The 20,055-nt window shown below is 40.7% G+C and overlaps 1 protein-coding gene across 1 annotated transcript in view; it reads left to right on the top strand.

The window, feature by feature from the left end:
* The window catches only part of GLCCI1 (glucocorticoid induced transcript 1), a 56,061-nt gene extending 47,684 nt beyond the window's left edge, over positions 1-8,377 (top strand). Inside the window, exons 6-8 of the mRNA XM_009710606.1 lie at positions 360-570; positions 6,366-6,486; positions 7,560-8,377. Of these exons, the coding sequence (XP_009708908.1) occupies positions 360-570; positions 6,366-6,486; positions 7,560-7,908 (681 nt within the window). The 3' untranslated portion in view covers positions 7,909-8,377. The remainder of the gene's footprint in view (positions 1-359; positions 571-6,365; positions 6,487-7,559) is intronic.
* Positions 8,378-20,055: the final 11,678 nt, after the last annotated feature.

Genomic DNA, 20,055 nt, shown 5'->3' on the forward strand with positions numbered 1-20,055 from the left:
CAGTGACCTTTATTGAAAATGGTATTACTGCGTATAGTTACAGATGTATTTATTGGGGAAAAAAATACAAAAACTTAATACTGGCATGCGTTGAAGTTCATTCTGGTGTTAACTTTGCATTAAGAGAATGTAGTTGGCTTGGAACATCTGCACGTTTTGCCAGCGTTCAGCATAATTGATGTATGGTGTGTCCATTGTACGTTGCATTATTTTCTTGTGTAAAAGGGATTCTTTCAAAAATGGCTTGTTTGCTGTTCTTAAGGCCTTGCCTCATAACTGAAGTAATGAGTGCTGCAGGCTGACGTTGCTTAGGAGTTTGATGTTCTCTCTGTAACCTGAATTGCTTGTTTCTCTTGCAGCCTTTGGATATCCCTGACGGTCGAAGGGCCCCATTACCTGCTCACTATCGTAGTAGTAGTACACGAAGCATTGACACTCAGACTCCGTCTGTCCAGGAGCGCAGCAGCAGCTGCAGCAGTCATTCACCATGTGTTTCTCCCTTTTGCCCTCCTGAATCTCAGGATGGGAGTCCTTGCTCAACAGAAGATTTACTCTATGACCGTGATAAAGGTGAGAGTAGAATGGCCTGCCTTTACCTATGGGAGGCATGTGATATCCTGCTTTTACAACTACCTTCATTTTACTCATTACATCAGTTTTTGTTTTTGTTTGATGGTTGTGGAGGGATTGAGGATTTATCTTAAAGCTGGTTTTGTTTGTTTACATATCTTTTTCCCTCTTGTTTGTGAAACTTCACAAACATCTTCCATAAATACGTCAGAGGAGCACAGCAAACAGTCTTAACTATTTATGAAGATTTTAATGTGAAGAATTCAGACTGTAACATGTTTATGTTTAAAAAAGGTTTCAAGAAGGTTTGTGGTAGACTATATATTCATCATAGGTGAGTTACTTGCTGATCAAAATGGTGATGATGAAGTTTTGGAGTGCTTTTAAAAGTAATATGCTTCTGAACTCTTACATTCCACTTGAAGCTATTTGGTGAGGAGCTCAGATATGAGTTTGAACAATCTGATGGAGAGTAATTACTTGTCTGTGTATGTTGCATAACACCCCCAAATTTATGAATAATTTTTGTGTTTATATGTCAATATCCTGCATTTTTTCAAAGTCTGTAAATTGTTTGGTTTTGTAGAGGGAGTAAACTGGAGTTTCAGTAATTAAGAGTTACTGACAGAACACGTAGTATGAAAATATAGGCACCAGGGTAAAAAGACTGATTTTTTTTTTTTTTTTTTTTTTTTTGTACAGCTGTTTCCTAATGAAATTATTCTTGGGCTTCTGGTCAGCTCCATGGACTTCAGTTTTGAGGGATGCAGGGTTTGGGTAAAACATGCAAGCTGAGAGTAGTAAGTTTCATTGAGGAAATGAAAACTTTTAAGATTTAGCATAGATTTACTAACGAGCTAAAGACAGCGGTTGAGGTTATAAGTAAGGTTAAGCTTTTTCTGTAAATATTCTCTGTTCAATAACTCTTAAAGTAATTTGAGAATAAGATTGGGGAAGGCAGTGGGAGAAATACTAGCTTTTCTTGGTTTCTGAAAAGTATTGCTTTCCCATCTTGGATTTAAAAGGAAGTAGTGGAAAACAAATCCACCTGCCCAAATCCTGAATTGGGAGTGAGTGTGTATACTTGTGTATGTTAACCACATCTAAGTAAAAGTCTTAGCTCAACATGATAGTTGGCCATGCTCTAAAAATAACAGCGATATTAGCTACCCCCCGCCCCTTTTCTTTCTTATAATATGCATGTGAATCATAATGTATTGTAAAGACTGAATCACTATAGAGACATCCACCGAAGTATTAGCACACAAGGAAACATCTTGACAGGTAAATTTGTTTAACTTACTTAACAAATTTAAGTTAAAAAGCAAGGAACTTAATAATTCCTTTTGCAGTTAGTACTCAGTTGTCACATTAATTGGAATTTTCAGTGGTACTTTATTGGCAGTGGCGAATGAAGACAGTTTGAAATAGTGCATCTAACCTTCTTAATGCTTTTCAAGGGTTTCTCTCTCCTGTCTTGGATTTTTTGAACAGCTAATTGGAGTAAAATTTATTGCTGAACTTCACAATGTGTAGATACTTATTTGTGGATTTTGGTTTTAAAACTGGCTTTAATGCTAGGTTTGTATCAAAAGTCTGCTTTAGTAGTAGCGTATAGGTGACAGTAATAAACAGCCAGCTTTGTAAAGTGAATATAATTGCGTTTTTAAATTAGTTTAAGTAAGGTACTTAATATTGTGCTTAGGAAACATAAAAGCTTGAACTGCTCATCACAACTTGATGCTTTAAGGACAAGGTAAAGACTAGAAAAGTGTGTAGCGGTTTTCCAAAAGAAAGTAATTTGTTCAGAGGTTGTAAAAGTATAGTCAGAAGGGCACCTTTTACTCTCAGGTCATTAAGATTCCACAGGCCAGTTGTTACTTTCAAAATAGTTAAATTATAGATAAATGAGGGATGTAGGTAGAAGTTGTAAAGGAATAGCAAGTTTTGAGAGACAGTTTATTAACATCTGTTGTGGCTGTTAACTGCTTTATAAAATAAAACTCAGAGTTTTTTGCACCTTCATTTTAAACGTTTTTGTGATGCTGGAATAAAACTGTTGCGAGTTTGCTGTGAAACCTGTTAAGTTTTGAAAAATGCATTGTATAACCAAAGGTAGACCTTTTAAACCTAAGAGATTTTTCTGTTACTTTTCTCAGGTTGAGGTTTTATTTTCCTCTCTACAGGAATAACTTGGCTTTACCATTAAAAAAGTATAATTATCAGCTCTCTGAATGCTCGTGAGTGTGTTGCTGAATAGGAAAGTTAGTAGTTTGAGTGAGAGACATGAGCAGTGAGAGGAGCCAGCACTCTGTACAGACGCAGCGCTGCTTTACATTTCTAAAGCATCTTTTATTTCTTGTGCAAAGCTGTGCTTTGGCCTGAGGCCCTCACAGCTGCTCTTTGGACTGTATCAGCTGTTTGGTTTACATTTCTGCAAGAAGCTGTTAAATCTATTGGATTTTTCAAAAGAAATTGAAAACTAAATTTCAGAAAAGGCCCACAATACTGCTCCAAATGGAGCAGCAATACTAAATTGTATTGAGTGGAACAGAGAGGGAATGGTGGGAGAGAAGGTATTTAATGGCACTTGGCTTTATGGTTTTGGTTTCAAATATCAGCCTGTTGCAAGGTGACTGCCTTGCTGCACTAAAGCTACTGGTTTCACTAGATCTGTTTTACAATACTCTGGTCTATGAGACTATAATTCGGAGTGCTACATAGTGTACTTAGCAGCTGTGACAGAGGTAAAGTTCAAAGGCATCCTAAGTTATAAGCAGATGAAATTTTGGGTTTTTTTGTACAAAAATAGGTAGTATAACCTGTCTTTCAGGAAATTTGATGTGGGTACTTTTGTGTAGTGTTGTGTATTCCCACTGTTGCTAGCAGGCTGTTACAAGCAACATGTTCCTGAAGATGAACTGAAGATACTTTTTAACTTCTGGGCATCTGATTCATAGTTTTTAAAATGAAAATTGTATGTGAAGTCTTTGGATAGTCTTAAGAAACAAAGGTATTTTTGAACCTATCAAAACAAATCCCAAGGCTCACTGGCAAAGTTTCCTTTAAGTTTTGTCACTCAAAAAATTGTTTTACATACTCTTTTTTAGTTTGCCTCCTTTGTAGCTCTAATATATGCAAACTAAAATTTGTGGTATTAAGTCTTCTGCTTAAAGTAGTATTTTTAGTGTTTAGTTACAGTCTTAAACATTTTCTGGATAACAGAATATATCCATTTTGAATATTTATGTTTAGAAATTCTGTGTAATAAGGCTCCATATTGTCTGCTGTGTGGTTATGGTAACAAAACTCCCTGTAAAGGTTACATCTGTTAATCTTCAATCATTGTCATCTGACTGAAACGGGATTAGTTGGCTGAACTACGCCAGCCGAGCACACCCCACTGGTGGAAGCGTGGAAGATGCAGATGTGTCCTCTGACAGGAAGGCTCATGCACTGCAGCCCCTGAGACAGTAACAAAAATGTGTAAATAGCACAGTTTCAGAGTACAGATTGCAGTGTCGTTAAGGATTAATAATATGACAGTTTAGCAGTTAAGAACTTACAGGATACACAAGTGCGGACTGGGTTAAGCTGTAAATTTCACCTCTTGCCACTTTAACTTGTGGCCTATTTTCCCAGTACCCTTCCGTTCTTGCACTGCTGCTCTGTGTATAGAACCAACACCAAGCTTGGACATGTGAGCCTCCTAATAACCACATGTGTTTTTCAAATAGTAGCGTGGTGTGTGTTTGGTCAAAATGAAAAGCTAACAACTTAGTAAGCTTTAAAAACAGGGAGGGTGAAGTGAGAAATAGAATGGTTAAATTATACAATATAGTGGGGTTTTTTTTACTTGTTTAACAGCTGTCTTTCTATGTAAAGTTTCAACCAGACAGGGCTAAATAAACTGAGAACTTGATTGAAAACTGAACTGGCTAGACAAGACTCTGAATCTTCCAAGAACTGACTTAACTTTGAATTCCGTTCGATTCTTTCCTTAGATGTACTTTCCACAGTTTTCCACTATTTGGTGGAATGAACAGTAGCACATTTTATGTCTCAGATTTTTTAAATAGAAACTTGGATCTTCAATTTTAAATATTAGAAGGAGGAAACAAACTGTCTGGGTTCTGTTAATGATTTCTGTGTTTGGAATGAGCTGTGTGGGCCAACAGTGGAAAGATGCCAACAGGACCATCACGCTCCCAGCTTGGCAAATATCTGTATTGTCTCTGAGCTTTTTCTGCCTTCATACGGTTAACACCTAAAATTCTGTAAATAGAAGTTCTGTGTTCACTCCGCAGCAGGAAAGAGCTGAATAATAAATACACTGCTGAGGTTCACTTCAACTGTTTTTTTTTCCTCATTTCTTTCATAGTAAATCTCCAAAGGGAAGCGTGACATTTGAGTTGATTTGTGTCTTGTTGTAAGAGGAAACAGAGGTGTTTCAAAACCTCTAATGATTAGCCTTTGTATTTGAGTCATGGTTATACAAAAGTTTCTGTAGTTACTGTTTGCAAGCTGTTCAAGACAACTTTATATGCTTCGGTGAATCTAGATCATAGTGCTTGAAGCTTTGGTTGGTTTTCCACTGTTGCTGAAAAGGCACACGTGAACAACAGCAGAATAAACAAAAGTATGCAAGTTAAAAATTGTGAGGTACCCCACGTCGGTGGAAAGACTCAAAAGGAGCTAAAGCAAGAGCAGTTATTTCTCTCCAAATAAGGTGTGTTTGTAAGTTGGGGGATTCTCTTTAACCTTGCCTTTTCATTTCATTTTTTTAATTGTAAGCCTAAGCGGGGAACAGGGAGCCACTAATACTAACCTGAGATAGATGTTGCACTTTGAAAAGGTAGAAGCCACTGCAGAAAGCTAATTTTCTGTAATTATTTTTTGTACCTGCTTAATTTCCTTAATGCATTGAATATAATGTTGTCAAGATGAGTGTTTAAAGTAAACCCTTTCATAGTCTTAATTTTTCACACTTTTATGCTTCTGTCATTACCAGAGTTGAGCCTTCTGTCTTACATTTTCTGAGTACAAAGAAATCTGCCTGTTGGCTTGTGTCCTAGATCTTCACACCTTTAGTTCTAAGTGCGTGTAGTAAAATATACACAGACAGCTAGAGTTACAAAGAATACCTATATCATATAGTTAGTAGTGATGAGAGAATTGAATTATGGGAGTTTTATTTTGGATACTAAAACAACTTCACAATTGTGAAGCAAGTAAGGTAGGACATTGTAGTGATGAGGTGTCAGTACCGGTGTTACAAACATGCTTTGTTTCTTTGCAACTTCTGAACTATTCATGAGACTAATAAGGTCAATATTCCAGTGAAGAATTATGTTTTAAAATAAGATACATGCTGTATACACGCATTTTCAATAACTGTGTTTATACAGTGAGAAGGCATATTATCATTCCCACTCATAATTCTTCTGCATGTAGTATGCATATTACCTTGTTCATTTATGTTTTTTGAAATAAATAATAAAGAACATATTCATTTCCAGGATCACAGCTCTGCTTTGTTCCAATTGCAGTGTTCTGGATAAAAATATCCTCCTGTTATGTGTTGTTATATGATAGATTACTGCTGCACTGAAGCTTTTATTCAGAAGAAATGTGCTGTACAAGGGTGTTAGAAATAGCCTGCAATAAAGGAAGCATTGTGGTAGAAGCAAACCGGCATAGTGACTAAATTGTAAAAAAAGGCATCTTGTTTGGAAATCGAATTTAATTAAAAAGCACTCTCAATCTCTAGTAATATAACTGCTTTAAATTTTCAGACAGTGGGAGTAGCTCACCGTTGCCCAAGTATGCCTCATCTCCCAAACCAAACAACAGCTACATGTTCAAACGAGAGCCCCCAGAGGGATGTGAGCGAGTGAAGGTCTTTGAGGAAATGTCGTAAGTAATGCCTTTTATATCAGCTGGTATCTGCAAAGCAGTAAACCTGTTTACTGAGCCTATTCAACTGCAGATGAATAAACTATTCCAGCTGATGAGTTTTTCAGGAGCAAACTATTCTTAGAGTTTGTACAGAAGAGAAGTTGAAGTGTACACGTTGGTTTGAAGAAGAAATGGAGTCTTTTATGCTTGAACTCTTTTTGTGCATTTATAAAAGGCAACAAAAATCCAAGCAGAAAAGATAAGGTACATTTAATTTCCTAAACATTTATAAACCTCTTTCCATATATTTTTGTATTAACTTTTTAAATGTTCATGGCTTAAAGCAGAAAATCTCCTTGTCATAATTGTTTATCAGTTTCAAGCATAGGTTACACTTTGATATGTATAAAACATATAAAATGGAATTAAATGTATGTAAAGTGTTTGTAGACAGTAGTATACTTATCGCATAGGCTTTGCTCAATGTTTTTGCTGAGCAAGAAATCAGAAATTAAACTCTTGGACATCATGTCTTTTTCCCCTAGACCCAGCAGTATTTGAGCACATGCTGTCGAGGTTGCATGCTTAGCTCCTGTGGATGAAAGAATTAAGGAGGGAACGCTTCTTGCTCTAACAGCATTCATTGCCTGCTGGATGGTGAAGGAGCAATGTTGGGTTGTGGAGGAAGCCTCCAGACAAATTACAGAGTATGGGAAAGGAGAGGTCTATTTCATAGAGGTTCTCAAAGAGATTTTGATATGACTAAATGTGTTCTTGCCGCATTGTTTTTATTAAAGAAGAATTTGTGCCATTCTAAATTACAGCAGCATTTTGTCATGTGCGTATGTACTGCAGATTTTTCTTGCTGGAAGTTGCATGTTTATCCAGTAATTATCAAGTCATTTTTGTGACAGTACTATTTTTAATGCTGTGGATCAGTTAGCTGACTACCAATATGGAAGATGTTTGCCCCTCTGTCCAATTAATCCCATTCCTTGTCATTCACATTTTAGCAATGTGTAGAACCACAAAGTTCATGATGTATAAGACATCTTGGTTGGCCAGGTATATAATCTTTTTTCTTGTTGTAGGTCTCGTCAGCCTGTCTCAGCCCCTCTCTTTTCATGTCCTGACAAAAACAAGGTTAATTTCATCCCAACCGGATCAGCTTTCTGTCCTGTAAAGCTTCTGGGCCCTCTCCTTCCTGCTTCAGACCTGACGCTGAAGAACTCTCCGAACTCTGGTCAAAGCACAGCTTTGAGCACCCTGACTGTTGAGCAGCTTTCGTCTCGGGTCTCTTTCTCATCTCTGTCAGATGACACCAGCACAATGGACTCTACAGAGGTCCCAGTACAGCAACCGTCCCCACAGCAGCAGCCACTTTTGCAAGAAATTCAGACTGAAGACCATTCCTCTCCTCAGAGCTACGTATTAATCTAGACCAAGGTGGAGCAGGCCTCTACCCTGAAACAAGGATTGAGGAGATGATAGTTCAGATACATCTGCATGAGGTGGCAACCTTTCAGAACAACACTGAATACTTAGCAGCATTTGAAAAAATATCTCAACGCTGTTCTTGTCAGGGACAGAATTCATATTCAGCATTTTTGGTGAGAAAGCAGTAATGCCTGCAGAATCCATATATCATTAAGCGTTTTAAGTGGAGACTATGCATTTCATAATATGTTTGACAAGATTAGTACTGTGTCCTGTGTTCTGTTTCAAATTCTACAGTATAAATAAGCTCTATATATATATATAAAAAAAAAAGTTGCCTGTCTGAATAGAAAATGTCTTGCTGTGTTGTGTCCTATGGAAAATACTGTACTTCAGGATTATGTTTACAATTGATCCAGGTGTTTATGTTTCTAACTTCTGTAATACACACAATGCAAAAAAAAAAAAAAAAAAAATGGCCACAACAGTTGCACAGTGCCCACCCTATGGCCTAGCTTCAGGTACTTCTCTCGAAGTGTAAACTCAGGTAACTTGGAATGTATATCATATTGGGATATAAAATATTTTACAGCTACAAAGCTAAAGAGGGAACATCACTCTTTTGCCTTTCCTTGTTTTATGCATTAATATTTCCTCATTACATTCCACTTTCTTGGAATAAGTGCATTCAGATCCAGGTGAACAATGACCCTGGACATGGGTGAACATGAGGAGAACCAGCAAATCTGTGATGTATATCACTTTGTCATGTGCTTACAAGTAAAACAACTGTTGCATTTACTGTCATTTCAATATATGTAAAAATGTGGCATTTAAAGGTTTCAGGTGTTTCTCAGTTAATGACTGTTAAGCTGTTGCAAATAAAGTGTTCAGTTACTAGGCTGTACATGAGAAACATTCCACGTTGTGTGTGAGAGGATTTTGAAAGACAAGAATGTTTTTGTTCAAGGACAGAAATTCTTTCAGGTTTCACAGGGGGTGATGGGGATTTCCTCTCATGTTTTTGTTGGCAGTTAAGGATGTGAAATGCTACTGTTACCGTCTAAAAGTCAAATTAATGTTTAGTTTCTCTTTTGGAAATGTTCATTCATTTGCTGGTTGGAAATAAGTATTCAGATTTTGTCAAGCAGTGTTAGATGAGCAGCATTTTATTTATGTAGTGAGTAATTGTGTTTGGATTAAAGTCCAAAAGTAGCAAGTGGGTGTTCTAAGAGGGGTGGGGAAAACAGTAGTTTTAAGTTCATGTTACTTAATTAAAGCTTCTCCCATAACTTTCAGTTACTTAAGTTGTGTATGTAAAAGTGTGTTTTCCCCCCTCCTTGAGTGTGAATAATAATAATAAAAAAAAAATCCTTGTAAAATAATCCTGGTTTTGCAGGCTGGACACTTTCTCAAAATAGTACACGGCAAGAACGGGTTAGTGGTGCTCTCCTGTTGTACTGGAACAAGAGGAGCATTGCTTTCAGAGATAATTTCCTGTGATACAAAGAGGACCCCAAAGGCAAAATAAACTTGATGTTCTTGCTGCATTGCTTTCAGCTCAGTGGAACTACATTTATGCTGTCTGCTCCTAAGAGAATAAGGTTCACCTTTTCCAGAAATTGAAGAGACTAGTAGCCTGCAGCTACTGAGCATTTAAACTTGCTCCATTATGTTTTTTTCCTCTTCTGAAGATGAGATTGGAGGGGGGTGAGAGTAAGCCACCAATAACTACTCACTACATATGTGCTTTCTTTGGAGATAAAGCATCTTTTCTTTTTATTACTGAGTTTTTTGTTAATACTGTCTTACAAGGTGGAATTTGCAGCCTATAAATCAGTCACTGTTTTTTGACTCCCCTTGCAGAAAATGTAGAAGGAGAGGTCTATCTCTAACCATTTGCATGTGAAAAACCTTCTCGAAACACAACAGCCATCTTTAACCCTACTAACCTCAGGCCTAGGTGAAAACACTATATATTTTATAGACTGAAGATAAAGGGGAGAAAATACTCGTGTTGTAAGTATCGATTCCTTTTAATATTTTTCTTTCTAGTTTAACAGTGCGGTTATGATGACCTTTTTATGCTCTGGTTATGTCCAGATAAGAAATCGTAGTCTCAGTTATTGGTGTTAGGTTACCGGGGGATATGATGAGTGGTTTTTAGATCAGTGATGAACTCTGTACAATATTTGGAATGCCATTACGTGTTCTTTTTAATTTTTTTCCACGAGAAACTAAATATTAATTCAATTGCACATTTGTTCTTAGCAGATTTGAAGGCTTTGAACCAAATGTGTTAAAGCTAATGCTTTGCCATGTAAATTTCCCAGCAGTTGTTTATCTCAATTGTATTCTACATCCAGCTGTAGAAATTTGTCAAATATTGTTTAAAGTTTTGTACATAGTTGTACTGTTATTTCTAGCCACTGCGCTGAACAGTATTCAAGTTATCACACAATATTGCTTTACACAAGGAAATGTGTGGCTTTTGTTTTGTATTTTTTTCGGTATAGAAATTCCTGTGTCTTATTTAAATAAAAATTATAGTTAAAAAAAAAAAAAGTGGTGGGGACGACACACAAAAGCAGTGGTTCATTTATTTGTTTTGGAAACTGTGTATTAAACACCATAGAATGAGATTAAAGTTTAATATTGTTCCAAATTTACATCTAGAATAATGTCAACCATGTATCTTTATGACTAGTGTACTGTGTCTTCTAGAACAAGATAATGTCGTATCTATTGATTTTTGCATAATGCTGTTCTAGGAAGGGGGAAAAAATCTAAAAATCAGTGAATGTTTAAATATGCTTAAAAATAGCATATTTTATTTCTGTGTATAATGAGTTTTTTTCTTTCTTCAGAGCATAGAAAAAAAAAAATCAGTTAAGCATTATTGGAAACTGTGTATCCGCTGCTGTGTTTGTGGTATGGCTAATTTCAAGTTATCTGTTGGAAATTATGAAAGCCATTAGATGTTTCACTATGTGAAACCAAACTAAACCCCTGAAGGATGTGGTATAAATCTACTGACAGTCTTGGTTTCATGTTGTTTTGTATGAGTCAAATGATTGTCATTTGACTTGCATAATAATTCTTTCCAGATGGGGGGCAAGAGGGAGGGAGGAAGAAAGAAGAATAATATTTAAGTACATGTAAATCCTCCAAAGTCAGTGTTTACTGAAGAGCACTATGGCAATAATCATCAAGAATGGTTTAATGCTTATTATCAGTACGTGGAAATGTACGTTTTCAGTGTCCCACAGATTACAAGGTTTTGATGTGACTATGTTAAAAACATTAACTGAAAGTTAACTGAAAGTGCTGAAAGTCTGGACCCTCAAAGGGTGCTGAGAAAATGCTTGGTGTCCTTCAGTCAGAAGCAGCTTGGTTTCAGCCATTTCACCATCAGGTTGTAGGGCTTGATAGGAAAAGCTTCGTGACCACCTTGTCCTCTAAATGGATTTGGCTGCTGCAGTTTTGGGCTGTCGTTGCGTGGGAGGGCATTCTCTTCTCAAGAATTACTTTCACAAAAGCATGTAGCTTGCCCTGAAAAGATGTGATGCAACTTGGACCACAGGTAACTTTTTCACCATCCCCGTGAACCTAGGCCTCGCCTGGTTAGTTACGGTCGTGGGAACGTGCTTCCACGTAAGCCACACTTTGTGCTTTATTTAATTCACTGCCTATGTCTTCCTCAAAGCCAAGACAAGCAGTCTGAAAAGTGTTGAGAGCAGAGAGCTAACAAAGTAATTTTGCCTTGTGTCCCTGCTTTGTGACTGAAAGATCTTCCTTGACTTGAGCATTATGTTTTCTAGTAATTCATGGCTCTGGAAGTGGACTCTTCAGAGACTGGAGGGCTGTGTAAGGGGAGCCCTTGGCTGCATACACTGCGGGTAGGGCGCAACAAGTAGTGACCTGCTGCTTCTAGGGAGCGGGGTGCTGTCAGGGAAATGATTTATAGCTTCCTGACAAATCAGCTCTTGGGAAGGGCCAGATACTGGCCCAAGGGAAGAGTCTCAATATCTTCACAGTATTTAAACATAAGCCTGGAGTAATACAAAATAAACACAAGAAATTGAATGGATTAGAGATGTTGGCTGACATCGCAGTTGCAAGCAAAGACCACTGAAGCTTAGCAAACTAGCTCTTGGCCTTACTCGTAGTAATGGGTTGATACCTTCATCTGTTACTTGAGGTAAAATCCAAGCAGCTTGAAGATGACAGATGAGTAGTAGAAGTATAAATCAGTTGCAGTTGTAAAACAGCCTGGCTTGCTTTGCAAAATACAGGCATGCAAACACAAAGTTGAAGCTACACAATTGGCAGGAAATAACCATAGTTCCTGCAATGTGTTTCCAGAACCTAAATGCAAGGAAAAAGTGAGTGAAAGCTGGGAAAGTACATCCGTTACTGGGATGTACATACACAGCCATTCATAGTGGGTGCTTCGCTAAAGGAAGTCGTTTGATCAAAGATTGTCATGCAGTTAAAATACATAGATCTTGTCTCTGTTTGCATTAGTGTAACCAATCCTGGAAAACTATCTAGTTCAGGAGAGACTGAAAAGGCTGGAGAAGGCTCAGGGAAGAGCTATAGGAATGAGTGAGATACTGGAAAAAACACACAGTAAGGTTTTGTAGGAGCTCAACATGTTTAACTTGGTGATTGAGGAGTGATTTAATTCCAGTTAGCAAATAGCTACATGTGAAATACTTAGTAATGAGGTACTTAAATTTAACAGAGATGGAATACTAAAGCAGTGAGAAGATGAAGCTAGATGGATTCATACTAGAAATGTGGATTTATTTTAGCACTAAAGGTAATTAGGTACTGGGCCAACTTGCAAAGATGGATTTTTTCAAGTACTGGTATGTTTAGAATGAGGTGATTTTACAAAGGATGTGCTCAAAGATGTAAAGAGGTAGGGGTTTTTTAACTACCATAAGCATTCTAGCCTCACTGAAAAAGTAGCATGCTGCAGTATTTTTGACTAGGGAATTTACACTTTTTAAAAAACTGTCTGGAATAGCTCTTTGAAAATAATTTCTGGCTTCTGAAAATTTTTGGTTTGTCACACATGAAGTAGGACTTCAGTAAAGCAGAGGTGGTTGAGTAGCTTTATAGTTGTTTTGATTTTTGTCACCTCAGTAGCACTGTAATTTTGGAGAGATGGCGAGACACTGGAGAGTAGGCTCTGTCTTTTTGGAGTGCAACAGGTCACAGAAATGTGTCACTCAAGTGCGGCTGACGGGAAAACGCTGATTGTCAAGGTAGAGTGTTTCCTCAGTAAAGACCCCATTGGAAGTGAGTGAACGTGCCAGTTAAACTGCTAATTTAATTGACAACAAGAAAGAATAGTGATTGGGTGAAGCTGGATAGAGAAAGGACCCCTTTTTTAAGAGGAACTTGAAATTTTGTCTGGGTTGTACCAAGTTCTGATGTTAAATTGGCTGCCTTGAGCTGTAGCCTGGAAGCTTGGATGCAGAGGAGCTGGAAGCCTGGGAGAGAGGAAGTTGTGTCATCTTTTTTTTTTTTTTTCCTCCCTCTTGAATTAGAGGCTGAGTTTGTTAACAAAGCACAATTAGGCTAATAACTGCGCCTGTAGAAAAATAAGTTCTGGAGTTTTTTAAATGTATTTTTTTTCTGTGTATGTGCATAGTGAAGTGTGTGGTTAAACTCTGCAGTGATTTGTACAGCTGTTGGTTGAGAAAATAGAGTTTGCTCAGGGCAACATACATTTAGTCATACCCATGGTAATGTATTTCTTCTACCCTTGTTTTTACTTTTACTTCTCAAAAAAAGCCTTAAGTAAATAACGTTATCTACATCCAGACTGCTAGGCCTAACAGTCATGTTAACTAATTATGGATGTCTTAACTGCTTACTGCAAGAGGAGATCTGAGAGTTCTTCAGATTTTTGTGGAAGGAGCTTCTTTCTCCAAGGAGTAGAAAGCTAAAAGAAATTAAGACTCCCCATTAAGGTTTGGTGCCAAAAGGCGGGGCGATGCAATTACTCCTTTCTGATTTCCATTTGGATAAGAATTTCTAGTCCTACCCTATCTCTGTGATACAGAGGTTTCCCACGGAGTAACAGCCTCCCTTTCCATAAGATAGGGGTATCTTTGGGCTTGTTACATAGGGAAGGAAGAACTCATTCTTGTGAAAAATTAAAAAAGTAAGGGTGTTGCCTTTGGAAACTAAACGTTGTTTTTAGGAAATAGGAAAAAACAATGCTTGACTCTCCTTTTGTGATTCCTCTGGATTCTAATTCATTGTACCTCCTGAGAATGCTGAAAAACATTCAGCATTTTGGTGTCAGTCACTGAAAATATGTTTCAGGTGTAGCCTTACGTGTCTGTGACAGTAGAGAGATGGTACCATAATACAGGCTTTCACTGCGTGGTTTTGTTTTGGATAGGGCATGTGCGTGTAAATACACATAAGGATTGCCACCTCATTCAGGGGCTCTTGTTCATGAAATGAAGTTGGGTACAGTGGTGGACGTGTTTTCTGTTCTACTGGAGAATGTCAAGGAGACAGTTCAAACACTGCTTCTGTCTAGGGAGGACTTTCTGTTTTGACCCTCTTCTAAATACTAAATACTAAACCCTTGAGGGCAGGGGAGGTGATGAAGATGGTGGTACTAGGTCTTTCACTTTCTAGGCGATGGGAAAACAAAGGCAGCCTAGGCCCTAGCTGTACCTGATTTGGAGGGTAACCTTGTATGTGTGTATTTGTATGTACTGGATGTTTTTTGGGTTAGGAAGATGGTGGATGCCTTAATACTCTGGAGGAGTGTTAGCCTGGATAAGCATCACTTGTTCTCCATGTCAGGCCATCTATAGATTGCAGTCTGTCTCTTTGACGGCATTCTAACTGGAAGGCTGTTGAATGTAGCACTGTAGCATGATTTGGTTTTGTATCCAGTAAGTGAGAAAATGTATCTGCTAGACTGGACAACAAACTAGACACTCAGGAAAAACAACCTTGTTTGGGAATCCTGTGAGTACTTCAGTGTGGGGCATCCTAGCAGCCTGGGGTCTTTGGTACTTGTGTAGCTGTCCTGTGGTGCCTGTGGAAAAGCACTGAGGGAAACTGTCAAAAGGTTTACGTGCCTTCAGGATTAGGGACCATTGAATAGAGTTGTAAGAATATTCTGGATGTGGAAAGTCAATTTGTGGATATAACTCTTTTGATCAAAAATGTTGTAATTGTCATAAATGTCAGCTGGAGCTGGTTGCTCAGGAAGTGTCCAGTTGGGTTTGGAGTATCTCCAGGGACAGAGACTCTACAACCTCCCTGGGCAGCCTGTTCCAGTGTTTGACCACACTCACAGTGAAAAAAGTAATCTGGTACGTTTAAATGGAATTCCCTGTATTACAGTTTGTGCCCATTGTCTCTGGGCACCATTGAGAAAATTCTGACTCCATCTTCTTTGACACCAGTCCCTCTCCTCCCATTTCAGATACTGATCCACGTGGATAAGGTTCCCCCCGAGCCCTGTACAGTGCTGAGTAGAAAGGAAGGACTGAGGTTGGAGCAGGTGATCCTTGAAAACAACCAGGTCTCCTGGACTCCTTTCCAGGGCTGCATCCCATGGGATTCTTCCAAGCAGGTCCCTGAAGGGGCCGAAGTCTGCCCTCCTAAAGTCAATGGTTGTGATCTTGCTCTTTGCTTTTCCTCTGTCCCCTCAGCTCCTAAACTTTACCGTCTTGTGGTAACTCCGGCCAAAGCTGCCCCCAACCTTCATGTTCCTGACCAGTTGTTCTTTGTAGGTATGAGATCTAGCTGAGCATTTCCCCTCACCAGCTCCTTGACTGACTGTCTCAGGAAGTTACCAGGGTACTACAGAAACCTCCTGTATTGCAGATCTCAGGGTGGTTCAAGGCCGCCAGGGGCCTCATCTACTGCCTTGTGATCAGGGGGTCTTGTAGCAGACAGTCACCACAATGTCACCCACGTTGATCTGCCCTCTATTCCCAACCCATGAGCTCTCGGCTGGGTCACCAGTCATCCCAAGGCATCCACACCTTCCCGCATAAAGGGCAGCTTCCCCTCCTCGCCATCCTGTCCAGTCCTACCTGAAGAGCCCATTTCCAGCCATGGCCGTGCACCAGTTGTGTAAGTTGTCCCACCACAACTCTGATCCCAGTGAGATGGCAGCCCTGCAGCTGCATGCAGGCCTCTCATTCCTCCCGTTTGCTCCCCAGGCTGCGTGCGTTAGCGTACAGCCCCTTCAGGGAGCCGCCCTGATCTCCCAGAAGCGCTAGGAGAGCTCCCCACAGGGCTGTTGTCTCAGCACTTTGCTTATTTGGGCTCACGTGGGGTGAGCCCCTGTTTTGTCACCTCTGAGGTCTATCCTGACCACATCAGCCTGCACCCTTTGTTTGCCAAACCTGGACCACCACTTTGTCACTTGACCGGCCAGGCCTCAGCAGTGTCTCCGTGACGTCCCAGATCCAAGTCCCCAGAAGCTGCCACCCTCCCTAGATGACAGGTCGGGCTGGCAGCGGGGAGTTGCCCACTGCCGTCAGTGCTGCTGCACGGCCCAGGCTTGGCAGGTGCGGGGGCTTCACGGGACATGGCTGCCAGGGCACTGGCCCTGTTCTGTAGATGCAGATCTGCAGGTGAAGCAGGAGCCGTCCTCCTGGTGCCAGAAAGTCACCAGCTCTCAGCCTTCACCATCGTGGGAGTCTCCATTTCCCAACCTGGTAAGTACAGGCTCTGCCTGTCCCTCCTGTGTGGGAGTCTCCTTTCCACCCCTCCTGTGTGAGAGTCTCCTTTCCACCATCTCTGATGACTGGGAGAGGTTTCTTCCAACTCGTTGCAAACCAAGAGGATGTGACCTGGTCTCCTGCAGCCTTCAGGACTTAAGGCGGGCAGCATCATGGTGGTGTTTTGGGCTCCAGGAGTGAGCTGGGGACAGGAACCATCATGAGCCCATGAGTCACAGTAAGACTGTCCCCAAGCTACTTGATGTTGTTGTGGGTCAGGCATTTGGGTTTTTTTTCATATGCCCTGGTGCAGAAACTTTGCACCTTGATAGAGATTTTGTCGATGTTGATGGTGTGTATATTGGATTAAGTCTTCTCTGCAGAAAGGCACTTGCTTCACCTTGGCAGTCCTCCCTGTGGAAAGGAACTTGTTTTGGTGATGCTACACAACAGGAGGATTTATTTTAGGGCCATAAAAGCATTTTTCTGTATCTTAAAACACTTTCCTTTTTTCACTTGGATAACAACAACAGTATGTACCTCAACCTCAATTACGCTCTCCATTAGATACTTCACATGTTCACGGAGAATGGAGAGGGAACCCAAACCACTTGCAGGCAAGCCGTACTGTTCATTAAAAACCATCCCAGGACAGACAGTTCAATCTGCTCCTGCAAATCTCAAGTGGGAAAATGACCCATTATGGATTTTTAGTGATTTTCGATTGCATTTAATGTTTACTGACAGGATGGGCTGTTAAAATGGGTGGGGGCAAGAGGGGGGGCCTTGAAGCAGTGTCAGTGCAGCCTTTCTTCCTGAATGCCCTTGTTTGCTTTTTAATCTTGTTTCCCTTTATCCTTTGTTTTGGCAACATTCCCATGGGTTAAACTGTGAGTGGTGAGATGGACCTGTGCTCTCTGAGGTCTATCCAGCCTTTGAAGCACAGCAATAATAACTAATGACCATGGCAAAGGCTGCTGAAGCCAAGAGCTCTCCTGCCTCCAAGGAGAGCTGGATCACTTCACTTAAAAATGAAAGCAAAACCTGCAAGGTGCTCAGTGGAGGAGGGGGAGGGAGGGTTAAGGATTGACAAAAAAGAAGATTTTGTTTAATTAAGGCTTTTCATAATTATTTCCTTACATGAAGAGCAGTAAAGGCTATGTATATCTTGCAGGAAAGCTTGGCTGTGGTTTGGTGACCAGTAGAGGTGACCACAGGCCCTGCCCAAGGGCTCTGGTAGCGCTGCTGCTGCTGCTGGCGTCTTCGCACTGCTCAGGCTGACGTGCCTGCGTGACCTCTGCTGCCACAAACATTTTTTTTTCTTTCCTTTTTTTTTGGCCAAGTTTTCAGACAGATCAGTGCTATTACAGGCTCTTCTTTCAGTTGGAAAGGGCCTGCTAGGACACCGTGGGGCAGTGCCCCATGGTTAGCTGGGTTTGGGATGCTCTTGGACGCAAGCCCTGGGCAGGCTTCCATGACTTAATAGCATAGGCTGGCATTTTGGGGGCAAAGTCTTGAACTGCTTAGGTGCCTCTGGCTCCTCTGCAGCCCTGACTGCTGTCAACAAATCCAGGGACAACCTTGCAGAAAGGTCAGATCAGCCTGAGACCCAGCTGAACCATAGATTGGAAAAAATCCTTCGTGGGCTTGTCTCATTCTTCAGAATCTCTGTTGTCTTCTAAAAATCAAATCAAACTATTGCCCTGCCATGGTGAGGGCTGCTCTCTGTTCAGGCTGCTGAAGCTCTGGTACTCAAGTTCAAGGCAGAGGTGATCATGGAAGACCACACAGACTGCCTAAACAGTCCAGGAAAAATACGCAGCTGTAACAGCAAAGCAGTTACTTCAGTGGCCCATGATTTTAATTTCTGTATTTTATGTGTCAAGAGTTTATTCTGAGGATTGCACTTGGAATAATAGTAGGAGTTTGGTTTTTTCCCTCGTCGGATCCTGCTCCTGTTACATTCAGCATGCTTGTTTCCTGCAGCCAGCTGTTATCCACCCACCTAGATGGAGTCAGCGTGGATGATTTAATTGTGTGGCAGTTTTAAAGTTTTGGGGTTTTTTTGCCTCTCTCCAGCCTGTTGATAAAGCAAGCATATGGCTCCCAGCACCTGTCCTGGGGCCCTTCCTACTGCCGTAATAGCTGTGGAAGTCCAAAATAAGAAACACCCTCCAGAGTATGTTTCTGGGCTAGATGAAAGACTTTTGTTGGAAGAGAAGACTGGCTGTACTTCTTTAACAACTTAGGTAGGTCTGCAGTCACTTCTAAAATTCCTTATCTACTTTTTTTCCCCTCCTTTTTTTTGGGTATTCATTACCCCATAAAGATTCCAACAGCAACTAGTGTAAATAGCTGGCAGGTAGAATGAGCCAGACTTCCACCTCCAAGCTACAGCACGCTTCTCTCTTCTTAATTTAAATTTTGTAATTTTTTGAAAGCAGCCAAAACTTCACACCCTTCCACTATGAATTACGAGGTTGGGCACATTAAGGTTTTGCCATCGTAAAACAGAGTTAAAAGTTGATGGGAGTTTGCCCTGGCAGATGGCAGCCTCCTCACTTCATCAGACTCACAGAATGGGTTGAGTCAGAAGGGACCTTTAAAGGTCTTCTAGGCCAACTCTCCCTGCCATGGACATCTTTCACTAGACCTGGTTGCTCAAAGCCCCATCCAACCTGGCCTCGAACACTTCCAACAATGGGGCATCCACAACTTCTCTGGGCAACCTGTTCTGTCTCACCACCCTCATCACAAAAAAATTTCTTCCTTATACCCAATCTAAACCCTACCCTCTTTCAGTTCAAAACTGTTACCCTTTGTCCTCAGGCCCTGGTAAAAAGTCTCTCTCTGTCTTTCTTATAAGCCTCCTTTATATACCGAAAAGCCACAATGAGGTCTCCTCGGAGCCTTCTCTTCTCCAGGCTGAACAACCCCAACTCTCTCAGCCTGTCTTCAGAGGACAGAGAGGTGCTCCAGCACTCTGACCATCTTTGTGGCCTCCTCTGGACTCGCTCCAGCAAGTCCAACATGGTGGGCTCCTGTGCAGGTAAATACCTTGTGTTACTTAAAGGGAAGATTATACTGCTTTCTAAATAGTCAGAGGGGAAAAGTCAATTTTATGCTTAGGAGAGCACTGTTAATGAACGCTTGGGTAATGATCTGATTGACTGCAAACCCAGTCTGCCTAGGAGCTGGAGGCTGGATGGTCACCCAAGGACAAACTTGCTGAACGTGCAGGGCCTGTTTGGCCACGGAAGCCTTGTTTACTGTCACGGGAGGGTCTCTGTGTGTGTGTAGACATGGTATCAGGCTCACCGGCACTGCAGTATCGCAGCTGGGCTCTGCACGCTAAGCACACGCCGAGCGAGGTCGGCAGCCCCAACAGCGGGCGGCTGCTTGGTTGTACCTTGTTTGCCAACGCAGTGCT

This window comes from Cariama cristata, unplaced genomic scaffold (assembly GCF_000690535.1).
Source record: "Cariama cristata isolate BGI_N322 unplaced genomic scaffold, ASM69053v1 scaffold242, whole genome shotgun sequence".
NCBI classification, from domain to species: domain Eukaryota; kingdom Metazoa; phylum Chordata; class Aves; order Cariamiformes; family Cariamidae; genus Cariama; species Cariama cristata.